At 43.6% G+C, this 16,066-nt stretch overlaps 1 protein-coding gene across 2 annotated transcripts in view; it reads left to right on the forward strand.

The window, feature by feature from the left end:
- The window catches only part of PTPRO (protein tyrosine phosphatase receptor type O), a 246,991-nt gene that overhangs the window by 151,088 nt on the left and 79,837 nt on the right, over positions 1-16,066 (forward strand). For both annotated transcript variants that reach the window (XM_056134615.1, XM_056134616.1), the window contains exons 7-10: positions 2,810-3,006; positions 8,958-9,078; positions 9,413-9,606; positions 10,745-10,856. In XM_056134615.1, the coding sequence (XP_055990590.1) occupies positions 2,810-3,006; positions 8,958-9,078; positions 9,413-9,606; positions 10,745-10,856 (624 nt within the window). The remainder of the gene's footprint in view (positions 1-2,809; positions 3,007-8,957; positions 9,079-9,412; positions 9,607-10,744; positions 10,857-16,066) is intronic.

Below are 16,066 nucleotides of genomic sequence, written 5' to 3' on the forward strand. Positions count from 1 at the left end.
TACATATGCCAAATTATAGTCAAAGTTCATTTTCCTCACCAAACCTTCTCTACCTTTGAAATGTTAAGCTTTGGCCTTAAGATTTAATACAGTCCACTACATAAAAGAGTATGTTTATGTAGTTGCTTCATGATTTACATTTATGTAGTTGAAGTCTTTCCCCAGAGAGAAGAATTTTAGTAGAACCTTACATGATTCCCCCAGAAGGCTTACATTTTTCAGAAGGAAGCATTTTTCTTCGGATTGAAAAAAAAAGCTGAGATACAGTAAGCTCACTGGCTTTTCCTGAATAAGCATCAGAGTTTAGGAAGGTAACAACCAAGTTCATTTCTATATAGACTGCAATGACCTTGGGTTGGTTATCAGATCAGCCTCAGCCCTAATGTGAAACCATTCAATAATTGTGGTGTGTGTGTGTGGGTGTGTGTGTGTTTCCTCCCACTTCCTCTGTGCTCTCAATACCCTGGTTGTCTTCATAAAGTGATAATCTTTCACAATGATATTACCCCCTAACATAGCTGATGTCACTAAATCCAACGATAGTTTTGTGATAAAGCTCAACAGGTAATGTCACCAAGAAGTTGTCGCGAAACCTGATCAGGAGATGGGAGACTAGGCCTGGATCCTGACTGGATCCTAAGCACTGACCAACTCTTTGACATTGGATAGGTCATCCATATTTCTGGACCTCAGTTTCCTCCTCTGTAAAATCAGGTCATGAATCTCTAAAGTTCTTTCAAGTCTTTGGTTCTAGATCTGCCCATTTGGCAGATGAAATGACTGGGATTTTCTGAGATTCAAAAAAGTTAAATCACTTACCTGATATTGCGTGATTAATAGTTATCAAAAGTGAGCCTTGTGCCACCAAACCATCTCCAAACCAGTGCTTTTTCTTTTTCTGATATAATACTCAGGAAGCTGTGCTCAGCAATTAAGATCATGGATTTGGGAAGGAAATGTTCTCATTTGAATTCCAGTAGTTCTTACCCTGATTCAGGTCCCTTGCTCAAAGGAGATTGTTGATGGTGCTGATTGTTACAGACAGGGAAGGATTAAGATGGGCAGTGGACACCCAGAAACTTGAAACGAAGTTGGTACAGGCTGAGCAGGCTGAGGCTCCGTCAGCATTTGCATTGTTATAGTTTTCAGAGCACCTTTTACCAGAAGTCAGATGCCCCCCCCACCCCCCATTCTTCCTCTCCTGCAGAGGATGCAGGGAAGGATACAATTTTCAATGCAAGAATCAAGCGCCTTTAAGCCAACAAAAGGAAGCTACACATTTGCATTCCAAAAGGGCATTTCTGAACACAACAATTACCTAATCACCTTGTCATTTCTGGAGGCCTTCCTCTGTCTTAGACACTGTGCTAAATAACCCCTTTCCAAATTTCTGAGGACCAGGCTCCGGGGGCGCACATCTCAGGAGATATTTGATAATGAGGAACCCACCCAAGTCCCTCAAAGGATCACCCAGGTTTTACCAGCTTCTACCATCAAACCAGCCTGTTGCGCGTTTCTTGTCGACTCACACCCTGTGCCTTGGCCCCTGTGCCTGCCAATTTTTTTTTCTTTCATTGACTATAATAAGGGCTAATTTGAATCTGAAAGCATACTTCCTAGAGCATCCAAACCCTGCCAAGAAGGAAATTTTTAGTTAGTCGCTGCTGAAATGCCACACTCCCTCCTTGTTAAGAGAAGCTGTTCTCTCGGGTGGAATTTACAGCATAATCTCCACTGTGGCAGAAGCAGTGGAGCAGCTGTGCTGGGCAGGTCTGCCATGGTGGTTTGTCCTTGTGTAGGTGGTTGCAAGGGGCAGAGCTCCGAACCCCTCTGGTCCCAGCCTTATTCTCTATGTCTTTCTAAGAGGAAAGTGTGTGTGTGTGTGTGTGTGTGTGTGTGTGTGTGTGTGTGTGTGTACACACTGGGGAGAGGGACCACACCCAGCAGTGTTCTGGGTGGACTCTGTGTCCCAGCCTTATTCTCAATCTCTAAGAGGAAAGTGTGTGTGTGTGTGTGTGTGTGTGTGTGTGTGTGTGTGTATACACTGGGGAGAGGGACCACACCCAGCAGTGTTCTGGGTGGACTCTGTGTCCCAGCCTTATTCTCAGTCTCTAAGAGGAAAGTGTGTGTGTACTTGTGTGTGTGCGTGCATGCGTGCGTGTGTGTGTGTGTGTGTGTGTGTGTGTGTGTGTGTGTGTACCGGGGAGAGGGTCACAACCAGCAGTGTTCTGGGAGACTGTGATCCCAGCCTTACTCTCAATGTCTAAGAGGAAAGTGTGCATATGTGTTTGTCTGCGTGGGCGTTCGTGCTTGTGTGTGTGTGTGTGTGTGTGTGTGTGTGTGTGTGTGTGTGTGTGTACCAGGGAGAGGGGCCACACACAGCAGTGTTCTGGAGGACTCTGCGATCTGCAGATCTCCGCGCGCGCCTGGGAGAAGGGACACACCCAGCACTGTTCTGGGGCACTCTGCAGGACCAGAGATTCAACCTGGGGTTTCCACGTGCACTCCAACTCTTTGAGCCCTCACCTTCGGAGCTACAGTAGAGTTTCTTCTCCTTCTGGCTCATGCCCGGCAATGCTCAGGGGTTACTCCTGGCTCTGCACGTAGGAATTACTCTTGACGGTGCTTGGGGGACCATATGGGATGTCCGGGAACCGAACCCAGGTCGGCCGCTTGCAGGGCTAACGCCTTGCCCCCTGTCAGGTGGCTCAGGCCCGGGAGAGTTTCTCTTCTGCTAGGCTCCCCTGTCCCTGAGGCTCGGTGCAAACCCTCCTCCCTTGTCTCTGCCTGGCCGCCTGGCCGCGTGCAGGTCCCGCAGGGGAGTGGATCGAAGAACTGACGGAGAAGCCGCAGCAGGTGAGCGTGCGAGTCCTCAGCCCCACCACGGCGCTGCTGTCCTGGACGTCATCCCAGGAGAATTCCAACGGCACCCTCGTGTCCGTGGTGTCGCTCACCTGCCAGAAGCAGAAGGAGAGCCAGCGGCTGGAGAAGCAGTACTGCACGCAGGTACAGGAGAGGGGGTGGGACCCTACCCTGCTCGGGAGGGGCCAGGAGCCGGTGCGCTGCGATGCCGGGTGCCTGCGAGCGGCTTGACAAGGACCTGCCCTGAGCCCTGCAAGCCAGTCATCTTCCGCTCCCTTTCACCTTGGTCCTTAAGTCGAGAAAACTCCCTGCGTGCCTGTGCGTGCCAGACAGTAGAGGCTGGAGACCTCCCGTCATTCTGATTAGCCCTTCTCTTGCAAGCTCCTCTACTCTAAGTGAGAGCCAGAGGTCGGTAGGACCGAGTTCCTGAGGCTGGAGTGTAATTCTGCAGTTCCTCTGCCTAAGGAGGTCAAGTAGCCACGGGTCAGCGAAGAGCCCAAGGAGCCAGAGGGACTCCTTGCCTCAGGACCCAAGAACTTGCAAAAGATCTTAACAGTGCCCCAGGGGAGAGACCCCCAGAGGAAGGTTAACTTGTTAACTAGACTATTATTGTCATTGTCATTTTAACTGAACAAGTGACATCATTCAAAAACTGTTTTTGAGAAGTCTTTCTTTCTTTCTTTCTTTCTTTCTTTCTTTTTGAGAAGGTTCCCTGGAAACATCATTCAAAAACTGTTTTTGAGAAGTGTGGCTGCGGCTTAATAAATATTGCTATGCTAGTGGGACAGTTGGTGTTTAGGATTTATTACCAAGCTATGTCACTGCTGTACCACTGCCCTCTGGACATTTTTCAGTGTGAGATTCAGATACGTCAGTGCAGTTGCTTATTTTTCTTTAAAGAGAAGTGTTCTCTAAGATTACTTGATTGAGCACAGGCAGTAAAATGCTCCCTCTAGCTAATCACAATCAGAAGGGTTCTGAAGGAGAGATGGGTACAGAAGGTACTCAATGGGGTTCTGGGAGGAAGTGGACATCCCCAGTGGATGTGCCCAGTCCTAACTAATAGTCCTGAGAGTAGAGGCTGCCCCCAGTGCTCCAAATACTCCCAGGAAGTCTGGAGCACAAACCTAGCTTCTGAAAATCTGTCTTTATCACTTCATGAAATCAATTTTTATCAATTCATGTTATCTTACAAGTAATTCCTTCCCTAAAAGAAAAACAAAATGATGGATACAGAACGATCTCTCTCATAAAGAGGACTTAAAGATACACAGCAAGGTACACAGGAAACAACGGGTTGAATTGCTTGGATTGGTTGTGGGGAGAAAGGGCAGAAGGAGAGGAGTGTCGGGTCCTTGGGGGAGGGAAGGAGGTCAGAGGTGATGAGTGTGGTGCTGGAATTATGTGCATGAGAAACCATCATGAACATTAGTATTGTAAATCATGGACTGGAGCGATAGCACGTGTGGGCATGATACTCTCCGTAGCTTGCCGGGCTCTCCGAGAGGGGTGAAGGAATCGAACCAGGCTCGGCTGGCCAGCCGCGTGGAAGGTAAATGCCCTACCACTGTGCAATCACTCCAGCCCCAATGGGAGGACAGTGACAGTGAATTTAAATGACACATTTGAGTGAAACAAATAGAAAATATAGTATTTTGAAAAAAAAAGTTTGTAGGAGCCAGATGCAGGTAAGATGCTTGCCTTGTATGCTACTGACCTGGGTTTGATTCTCAGCACACATACGATCTCCTGAGCACTGCCAGGAATGATTCCTGAGTATAGAGCCAGGAATAAGTCCTGAGCATAGTCAGGTGTATACACCACTCAAAAAAAAATTGCTATATAAAAGCTACTTGGAATGCTTCTGTTCATGCCCATAAATTTTGACTTTGTGAAATAAAGAGAATGAGAATTCTAAGCCTATGAGAGGAATTGGGGCCATGGTTTCGGGCACATTTTACAGGCTTTCTGGGCCGAGAAAGCCCTTAATTGAAAATAAGTCCTCTTCTTACCTTGAATTAAAGAGTTACTGTGTCAAACTGATGAAGTAGTCATCACAGCTCACAGGGAAGCTGAGATGCGTCCTTCCTTGACCCACAAAGACAACCAGTTCTAGATGGAGAGAAAACTAAGCTTCCCAAAGTGGTAGCAGAGCAGGTGGATGGCCTGGCTTCGATCCCTAGCACCACATATGGTCCCCTGGGCCCCACCAGCATTGATTCTTGAGTGCAGAGCCAGAAGTGGGTGTGCGTCAAAAACAGCATGACTGGGTGTGGTTCAGAAACCAATATACATGCTTCCCTTCTGCGATGACAACCTGATGCTCCCAGTCACCTACTATGCAGATGACTTCGCTTTTGCATTAAAGCCAAAGGCTAAAGATAGATTCTAAATTATAAATGAGCCAGAAAAGGCCCATTTAAGTGCACTTTGGCAAAGCCTTCTTAAAATGCTAATGTTAAATTGTGAGGGATTACAGGCCCGAAGGAGGCCACACTTTGGAGGGCAGGTAGGAATTTGACCCCTGAGCTGGGTGTCCTTCCAGTAGCCTGCAGGCCATTGTAAGAACTGCGGGTGGGATGACTTCACCCTCCTCCTCTTCCTTCTATACAACTTGATTGATCTCCAGAGTCTTTCCATCTCAAAAAGAGACACTGAAATTGTAATACACATAATAGGATTCGGGCCAGGGAGATGACTTGAAGAACTGAAATACTTGCTTTTGTGGGAGTCCCTAGCTTTGATCCTTGGTACCACATGGTTCCCAAAGCATTGTTCGGTATGGCCCCCAAAAGATAATAGGGCTTAATGCAGTGTCCAGGCTTAGCTGCACAAGAAATTACTTATCATTGTAGAACCTGGCAAGCTACCGAGAGTATCTCACCCACACGGCAAAACCTGGCAAGCTACCCATGACGTATTCAGTATGCCAAACACAGTAACAAGTGTCACAATGGAGACATTACTGGACCCACTTGAGCAAATTGATGAACAATGGGAAGACAGTGACGGTGAATATATATAACATAGTTTTGCTATTAGACAAACCTAGCTAAATTCTCTTTGAATCAAGGGAGAAGTTCTAGAAGTTTTCCAAGATAGCCTGAATAACTACAATTGAGTATTAAAAAAATGGGAAGAGGAACACAGAAAGTAGAAATGAGACTGTTTCAGAGGCAAAGAAACCCTGCTATCATTGAGTTCCACCCTATTATCTAACTGTCTGTCCTACAGTTCAGCTCTGTGCCGCGTTGTCCCGCCTGCTGCTTTAGCTCAGGAGGAATAGTACCAGTGCACAGTTGGAGAGACAAAGGGCTGGACCAAATTTTCTGGAATAAAGACTCAGTCCGGAATAGGATAGGAGAAAATAGTGATCAAAGGAGGGATAAAAAAAAATTGCTAGAGGAGTGGAGGGTGCCCCTGTAGGGAATAAAACATCCACTATTTAGTAAGTAGTTTGCAGGACCATTTTTCCTTCCCACCTGCAACACATACCAAGAAGGTCCTGGACAAATTTTAAGAAGGTACAAAGTGATAGAAGTGTAGGTAGAAGATGGTGGCTCAGCAGTTATTAAAAATGGGGGGAGATTTGGTATTTGATTTGTTATCAGGATAAGTCAGTCTAGTATCACAGTTGTCTCTGAAGTTTTTAGTAATGTGAAATATAGAAATGAGTTTTTTTACTTTTAAGAAACTAGTTTTCTAAGGAAGACTATATTATGATAGATATTAAGTGTTTGTGATAGCCCTTTGGCTAAACAATAATTGCCTAAAATATTATCAAGTCAAAGCAACTCAAATGGCACTCTGAGGCAGGTGTTGTACTCTATATACTGTTATAGTAAATGAGTAATTAATCAGGTCGTTCAGCACTTACAGGTATAATAGTATGCCTTCATGTATTCTTAAATTTTAAAAGGATAGTTTGAAGCAATATGGATAATATAACTGCAGTGGACTCAGTGATATGTTTGTGTGTGTACGCATGCATGCAAATGTGTATATGTACATGTGTATATGTGTGTAGTGTGTGTGTGTGTGTGTGTTTGTGTGTCAGAGAGAGAGAGAAAGAGAGAGAGAGAGAGAATTAGAGAGTTGTCCACCAAAATGTTGAAAATGGTGGGGAAAGGACCAAAAGAGTTGATTTATTTCATTTGTTCTTTTGCTAAGTGAACTGTTTTGACAATGAACATGTGCTGGTTTTATCATGTAAAAAATGTATTTTTGCAAAAGTAAATAGCACTGCTTAGTTATACACAGATTATGCAAGTATTTATTCAGAGCATTTCTTGGAGAAACAAACTAATAATATCCATTTGGTCAATTTTATCAATATGGCATTGAGCAAAATTCTAAAATGGGCAAAAATTTCTAATATATATATATATATATAAAGGAAGGGAAGGGTGAGACTGTTATACAAGCATCGAACTTCTCATTTGGGTCAAATTAGGTCAAATTATTGAAAAAATTTCTTTATTTTCTAAAAAAAATTTTTTATTGTAACATTGTGATTTACCAAGCTGCTTGTTCATAATACAGTTATTACAGGCATTCCATTTTCCAACATCAATCCCACCCCTAGTGTGGGCTTCTCTCCACCATGGCCTCCAGTTCCCCTAAAATATTATCAAATCAAAACAACTCAAATGGCACTCTGAGGCAGGTGCCCATCGCCCATCGCCCATCGCCCAAGTTTGCCCCTGGAAAAGAAATTTTGTTATGCTGCTTCTCCTCCTAACATGTAAAGCAAGTTGTACCAGTTCACCATAACAAGGAATTCTATGGTGGAGGATCAGTCTCTGGTACTGAAAACGTTTAATATTCATCTTAGGTCCAGGGATGTGGCTTACTGGTACAACACATGCCTTGCATGTATGAAGCTCTGGGCTTAATTATGGTACCATACAGAATAATTCATAACATATCTTCAATACTATGTTAAAATCATCGTAAGACTTTTAAAGATGCTTGTATGGTGGATAATACTGATCTCTGTTGGTTCATGCTTTTTTTACATCAATTTTGCAATATTTAAATAACCTAAAGGTTGGAAAATTGATGAGTATTGTTAGACTTATTGATCTGATATATGTATCCTTTCAACTCCCAGGTATATGAACAATTATCTGTACTTAATCAATGAGGAAGATAAATTAGGATTATAAATTCCTTTTCCTGTGAAAATAGAATCAGAATTTGGTCCTTGGCAATCCCAACAGAAAATCCATGTTCTTCCCAGCAAGAAAGACTGGCTAAATATTAGAGGAGTTAAATGTCTAGTCTGCATGCTTCTTAACCTTCTAGTTGAATCATCAATCTTTGTGCATACCAACATTTGACTCCAACCAATACAGTTCATTCATCTATCTATTCTTACCATTTTTCTCTATACAGCATTTGTCACACTTCCAAAGTCTAAAAAAATGAACTGTAAACCAGAGCTCATCTAAATGTGAAACATTCTCTACAAACTTATTTCTTGAGGTCACCAGAGCCTTGCAAAGTGTTTTCCACTCTATCTCAATGCTCAGACTGTAGCATGGAGTAGAGGTCGCAAAGTAGAGTTTCCACCCCACCACTGAATCTAAATACATGACCTTGGCCATCCCTGGCTTTTCTTTCTTCATCTATTAAATGAGAGATTTGGACTAGATAATCTCTGAGGTCGTTTCCATCTCTATAATTAGATACTCTATGCTTCTAAGTGAGGAGAGACTAAAGACATTCCATTGTGTATAATCAGCTGACACCACAATTTAGGATGTCAGAATCTCCTCACAGTATTGCTGATTTGATTATGTTGAAAGGCTGATGTGTCTCCTGTGAACACAGTTACGACTGACAGTGATGGGGATAAAGCAGTTCATGAGGCTTATTAAATCCAGCCATGGAATTGGAATGTTCTGGGTCCCCTTCAGTGTTCACACAAACTATAAATCATTCTAAGTTTGAAAGCTGACCTTCCCCAGCATGGGTAAGGACTTGAACCTGAATTTCAAAGATATCCATGGATCCACAATGACTATCTGAATACCACTTCAGCCTTGAAAAGCCCAGCTCTAAATCAGTCTTATTGGATGTTTGATTTGAAGGTGAACTCAAGCAAAACTATTATTGAAAATCTGGTTCCTGGGGCCCAGTACCAGGTTGTGATGTACCTCAGAAAAGGCCCTTTGATTGGACCACCTTCAGATCCTGTGACATTTGCCATCGGTAAGTTTCTAGACACAAGAATAATCATCTGGTCGGAGTACTGTTTGAAGGAGTCCAAAGTCCAAAGCCAGGTCATTGTCATCACAACTGAGCAGATCATACTTATTTCCCCATATTCTACCGCCAGAGTGATAAGTGGCTGTGTATCTGGGGGACATTCTCAGGAATGCTTAACACTCGGCGGGGGGGCGGGGGGGGGAATTGGGGGCACCTATGTTTAGTTTTCAATGGTTTTCTTAGATAGTTGAGACTGGCTATATAAAGTTTCAAGCCATTGCTAAAATATTGCATATTCCTTCTTGGCTTTTCCTCTCCCCGTATCCCTGTTCTCTAGTTCCAACTGGAATAAAGGATTTAATGCTCTATCCACTGGGCCCTACAGCAGTGGTTTTGAGTTGGACCAGACCTTACTTAGGCGTGTTCCGGAAATACGTGGTGGAGATGTTTTATTTCAACCCTGCAACCATGACTTCTGAATGGACAACCTACTATGAAATAGCAGCAACGGTCTCCTTAACGGCCTCCGTGGTGAGCTCCAGGGAACCAGCTCTCAGCTTCCACTGTAAACCAGCACACCTTTATACATTAGCAAAGGGGGCGGGGAAAGTGACCTGTAAATGATATCTTTTGAGAATGCACACAGGTAGCTTGCAACTCTTAAGATTTTTTTTCATGGACTTTGCTTCTGAAATTTTGTTTTTGAGAGAGAGTGGTGGGGGTAGAGTTTGAGAGTGGGGAAACGTGGAAGAAATGATTGTGTTTACCCTGAATAAAATCTATTTGCTAATTCAGAATTTTCAGTAGATTGCAAAGTAGTTCTCATTTCTCACTGCTCCTGAGGAAGAATACCCAGACTTTAGTCATTCACTTGTTGGTGACACAGTCTAATCCTAAGGATGACTGTTCTTGCCATAACACTTACACATCAGTGAAAAAAAACTATCAAATTAGACCATCAGGATGCTTTGCAAGAGAGCAAGTAAAGGGTGTTCTTTCCATGACCAGGATAGTTGCTTTTTATTTTTTCTTTTTGGGTCACACCCGGCGATGCACAGGGACTACTCCTGGCTCATGCACTCAGGAATTATTCCTGGCAGTGCTCCGGAAGACCATATGGGATGCTGGGAATCGAACCCGGCTCAGCTGCATGCAAGGCAAATGTCCGACCAGCTGTGCTATCTCTCCAGCCAGGACAGTTTTTAAATGCTGGCTACCTACCAGTCTCTGAGTGACAGTGGCCCTCTGATCATATGACAACTCTCATTGTTGCCCGACAAAAACACATGCTTGTAGACCAAGTTAGGAGAGGACAGAGTGACAAGAGATCCTCAGAAATCGGTGTGTGCAGCGGCACTGTCCCCTATGGAGAAGTCTGATGTCACTGTGTAAATGAGTAGGAAACTGGGGAGTAAAATCCAGCTTAAAATTATTTGATTCTGTATCACTGAATCTCTGTAGAAAATTGTATTTTCATAATCACTGGATTGACATCACATGCCTTTCCAGGAAGGATTTTAATGGAAACTTTGGGAAATATTAAAGGACATAGAAAGGAATATAAAAATTGCTAATTTCCTTCATGACCTCATAAGAAGTAAATATATTTCAAAAACATGATGTCCCATCCCCACTCCTTAGCTTTTTGTCCCCTTCCTTTTTTTTACAGAGAATCGCTAATCTGTTGCCAGCATGGTACTACAACTTCCGAGTTACCATGGTGACGTGGGGAGACCCAGAACTGAGCTGCTGTGACAGCTCTACCATCAGCTATATAACAGGTGGGTGCATGTGGGAAGTACTTCTGGGGTCACGAACCCTCTTCTGCAGAGATTTTGAGAAACACATCTCCAAAAAGAGCCTGTCTGATCCACTGACTGGCTCATTGATTGAATGTCAGTTTCATGGAGGTAAACTGCTTGCTTATGAAAATTTATTATTTAAGAGATAATCTTTTTCAATTTAAAATGTCTTTTTGAAGTGAGCCACTTCCCTGAGTTTTTATTCTGAGTCATTGCCCTTGATTTCTAGGGTCCTGTTTGGAATTGATTAGAATTCAAATGCGGCAGGTAAATCTTTCAGCTGCACTCGGCACTCAATTGATTTGACCCATTGAATAATTATCATTGCCAGAGTGTCTCCATTTCCTTATTAATTATACAATTTTCTAAAGCTGACAGCTTTGGAAACAGGAGGACCTGAGTTTGAATCTGAAATTCAAACTACATCACTTGTAAGCTTGACAAGTAAATTTTGCAAATCTTCGTATTTGTCATCTGTAAAATAGGGATGATAAGGATTTAAAATTATTATTCATAATCACGTCCCAATTTACTAAACTACTTAGTAATAGATGTGGCACAAATCATAGCTATTTTAATAAAAAAAAATGCATTAGCAAGCTGGAGAGACAACTCAACAGACTGAGCACATTCTTTTTATAATGCAGGAGGCCTGGATTCAATCCCCATCACCACATGGCTCCCTGGATTCCCTCCAGGAGTGACCCCTGAGAAAGTAGTAGTCGCTTGGCCAGGAGTACTTTCTGGGTACCACTGATTATGCCCCTTTCCCTGCAAAAAAAAAAAGACCTCTCCCCCCCCCCCCCCAAAAAAAAAGACACCAAAAATAAATAAATAAAACAAGCAAACTACCAACAAAAATGGAAAACAAAGAGGCTATTAGCATTAGATGTTCAATGCTTTAAATTATATGGTACATCATTATATAGCTGAGAGCATAGAGATGACCAAGGTCGCAAAGGAAAAGAGGAAGTTCATCAAAGAAGCACAAACCCTGGGTGCTTGAACCAAGACTTTGCAGAAACTTTAGCTTGAACCACGAGGTTCTAAGTAGCACTGTACTGAGAAGATAAAAGAGAAAAATATTCTTAAAAAGAAGAATAACTTGGCCAGACCCCAAAAACTTGGGGCAAAGTTTACCAAGAAAGTAAATGGCCAAAAGTTAGGTATGTGGGAAACACACTCACAAACCACCTCCGGCTCAGCTATATAATTGGAGGCATGGCCTCTCTGGTTCCTGATTGAACTGCTTAATGGCCATGATCCCAGAGACTCAGAGTCAAATCTTGAAACCCAGAGGCTTTTGGCAGAAATGCATCCGGTCCCTGCAGTAGGTTACCAATCCTGGGCCAACCCAGGTGGGAATAGGTTTCGTGCCTTGGCCTGTTCCCACTGGTGGCCCAGTGGCCCCCATCCTCCAGAGGCCACTGGACAGTCAGGTTTGGGCCCACAGTGACGAGACACGCAGGGCCTCACGGGATGGGGGTGGAGCCGGTTCTGTCCTTCCCACCCCAACAAGACCCCAAGTCATTGCCCACAAATGTCCTCTCTGGCTCCTGATCAAGCTGCTTAATGGCCATGATCCCATAGACTCAGAAACAAATCTTGAAATCCAGTGGCTTTTGGCAGAAATGTGTCCAGCCCCCGCAGTAGGTTTCTGTCGCCAGGCCACCCTAGGGGGGAAAGGGTGCTGTCCCTCCGTCTGCTTCCCCTTGGTGGCTCAGTGGCCACCATCCTCCAGAGGCCACTGGACAGTCAGGCTTGGGCCTGCAGTGATGAAACTTGTTGGGCCTCATGGGATGGGGGTGGAGCCAGTTCTATCCTCCCCACCCCAACGAGACCCCAAGTCATCGTCCACGAACGGCCTTTCTGGCTCCTGATCAAGCTGCTTTACGGTCATGATCCCAGAGACTTAGGAGCAAATCTGGGAACCCAGCAGGTTTTGGCAGAAATCCCTCCAGATTTAAGTGTTAAAATTTCGGAATTTCAAAATTGTGCGGCCACTACTGCAGCCACATGACATCGTATGTTATTCATAACCAGCAATAGAAAGAAAATTGTCTACCGTTGCCTTTTCAGAAGATCGGAGTGTTGGGGTAAAATCTCAAATAATAATGATGGGTCTGGTGTCAAAATATTGAATGTGATCAAAGTAGAGAGAGAGTAATGTGGAAATCATCAGCCCCACAGGTAGGGGGAGGGTGTGGGATGGGGGTATACTGGGGTTGTTGGGGGTGGAGAATGGGAACTGGTGAAGGTATGGGTGTTTCATTGTATGACCGAGATTTAGACCCGAAAATTTTGTAACTGCTCTCACAGTGATTCAATAAATAAAATTATAAAAAAAATTTTTTTTGAAGTAAGGTGGAATTCATGCACGATTCAATCAGCTAATCAGTGGCTGAATAAATAGCAGTACTCCTACATAAAAATAAAGAAGAATAACTTTAACAAAATATTTTCTCTCTGATCTAAGTTTGCTCTGTTCACATTTTTGAGTTAAAATGGAACAGAGGGGAGCTGGAGAGATAGTCCAGAGGTTAAGGTACTTGCCTTGCATGTGTATGCCAGGGAACCACATTGTTCCCTGAGTATTGCTGGGAGGAACCCCAAGCACAGAACTGGGAGAAGCCCCTGAAGGTCCAACAAGAGAGAGAGAGAGAGAGAGAGAGAGAGAGAGAGAGGAAGGAACGGAGGAAGGAAGGAAGGAAGGAAGGAAGGAAGGAAGGAAGGAAGGAAGGAAGGAAGGAGAGGAGAAGAGGAGGAGGGAGGGAGGGAGAGAGGGTTGGAAGGAGGAAAGGAGGGAGGGAAGGAAGGAAGGAAGGAAGGAAGGAAGGAAGGAAGGAAGGAAGGAAGGAAGGAAGGAAGGGAGGGAGGGAAGAAAGGAAGGGAAGGGAAGGAAGGAAGGAAGGAAGGAAGGAAGGAAGGAAGGAAGGAAGGAAGGAAGGAAGGAAGGAAGGAAGGAAGGGAGTCGTCAAAGGGCTGGAGTGTGATGTATATTCAGGGATCCTCCACCCAGACCACTCCCATTTGATCCCCTGAGAATCTCAGAGGATGATCTCTGAGCCAGAGTAACCTCAAGCACAATTGAGTGTGGCTCTAAAACCAAAAGAAAGATTTCTTTTTTTAAAAAAAAAGAGAAATAGAAATACATTGATGTTGGTGAATTTTCAACAGTCACCTTACACTTTTCCTTTTCTGTGGTAGGTGCCATCTACTTCCCTTTGTTAAACTGAGAGAATAGAAAAGTCAAGGGACTCCAAAAAATGAAGAAATACCATTTGACAAGTCCTGCATGAAACTTCTGACTATATCAGTTGCATATTTCATTTTAATTAAATCTCGCTGTCTTGGTATTAAAAAAAATTATACCAAGAATGCTTTGCAAGAGCAGCAATCTGGCTCCCCACACCTCCCATCTAACACTTTGAACCCCTCCCCCCCCCATGCCTTGACTCTGATCATTCCTCATTAAGGAACTTGAGGTGAATGATCTCCACAGTCCCAAGCTTCTGTGTTCTCTTTCAAAGACTGCCTCCGTATTGCCTAAGCACTAGCTAAGCGAACCAGGACTCACTTCTGCTTCGTCAGTTTGGGTAGGGTCTCAGAAGGCAGTGACTTAGAGGATTTGAAGTTCTGGCCTGAAGTAGTTTCAGTTACACTGAAACGAACAGGAACTAGGCGAGGATTAGTGTAGGTAGGTAGACATAGTAATTCTGAGTATGAAAGTGGCTAACAAATGAGTTAATTAGCTACTTGCCTAGGTGAGCCGACTATGATTTGGTCTTTGGGAATTTTTTCCCTTTTTCTGGGATACACAAAATCTGGTGTGAGGCCAGAGAGATAGTACAGCAGATGGGGTGCTTGCCTTGCACGCATCTGTCCCAGATTCAGTCCCCGGCACCTCAATCATCCCAGCCAAGAGTGACGTCTGACTGCAGAGCTAGCAGTGAGATCTGAGCACAGCCAGGTGTGCCCTGCCAACCACCCCAAATAAATAAAATAAATAAAAAGGGGTTGGAGTCATAGTACGTGTAGTAGGTCACTTTCCTTGCATATGGCCATCCTGTGTTCAAACCCTGGCACCCAGTAAGGTCCCCCAAGCCCTGGCAGGAGTGATCCCTGAGTGTAGAGCCAAGGGTTAAGCCCTGAACACCACTGGATGTGGCCTAAAAAGCAATAAGTAGATAAATAAAATTTGAGATCAGAGCTATAGTATAGTTGATAGGGTGCTTATCTTGCACACAGCTGACACGAATTTGATCCCCGGAATCCTATATGGTCCCATAATTTTGCCAGGAGGAATTCCTGAGTGCAGAATCAGGAGTAACTCCTGAGATCACCAGATGTGCCCCTCCGAACAAAGTAATTAATTTTGTTTTATTATTTGTGATCTTAGTGCTCTATGATTTTATCTGAGTCTACTGACTCAGAATCTCAATTTTTACTTCTAAACAATGGGTACAACAGCTGTATTGCTATGAGAATTAAATTAGATTACATGACTCATACTAATATCTGACTTTTATTTTTATACTTTCTGAACTATTTGAAATTTTAGTACAGGAGGCATGCCTTTCTTCTAACAGTTCCATTTCAATTTTTTTCTGCTTCTGTGCTCAGGGGAACATATTCCCTAGTGTTAGGAATCAAATTGGGGTCTGCCACATGCAATGCAAACAGACACCTTAAACCCTGTAGCATTTTACATGCCAAGCAAAGATCTCATATTTTACTTTCCCATGCTTTCAATTTCTATGGTAATTGAAATTGCTGAAGTGTATAGTATTCAAAGAAATAAGGGTAAAATGTTTGAATAAGGTGGGGCTTGTTCAGATCTCAATTCTGTTTTCCTTGTTAGGCTGCTTGCTTTCCTATCTCCAAGGAAAGTCATGCTTACTGTGCTCCTGTTTAATGAAGAAACAGTGCCCCCTCGTGGTCCTTCAGCAATCTGCTGGGTTTTAACGCAACACATAATATAAAAATTTTAAGGCAGACATTTTCACCTCCTTGCAATTTTAAACGTTTCTTGTCCTCGTGAGAATCAGAACATGCAAAAATAGTCTTTGACAGATGAGAAGTAACCGGGGCCAGGTCACGGGGTTACGGTACAAAGGTGGCGTTAAGGAATGATAGAGTCAAATAGCTAAACCACAGAGTCAACACAGAAAGCAAGAAAGCGCACATTT

This window comes from Sorex fumeus, unplaced genomic scaffold, assembly GCF_029834395.1.
Source record: "Sorex fumeus unplaced genomic scaffold, SorFum_2.1 ptg000100l, whole genome shotgun sequence".
Lineage (NCBI taxonomy): Eukaryota > Metazoa > Chordata > Mammalia > Eulipotyphla > Soricidae > Sorex > Sorex fumeus.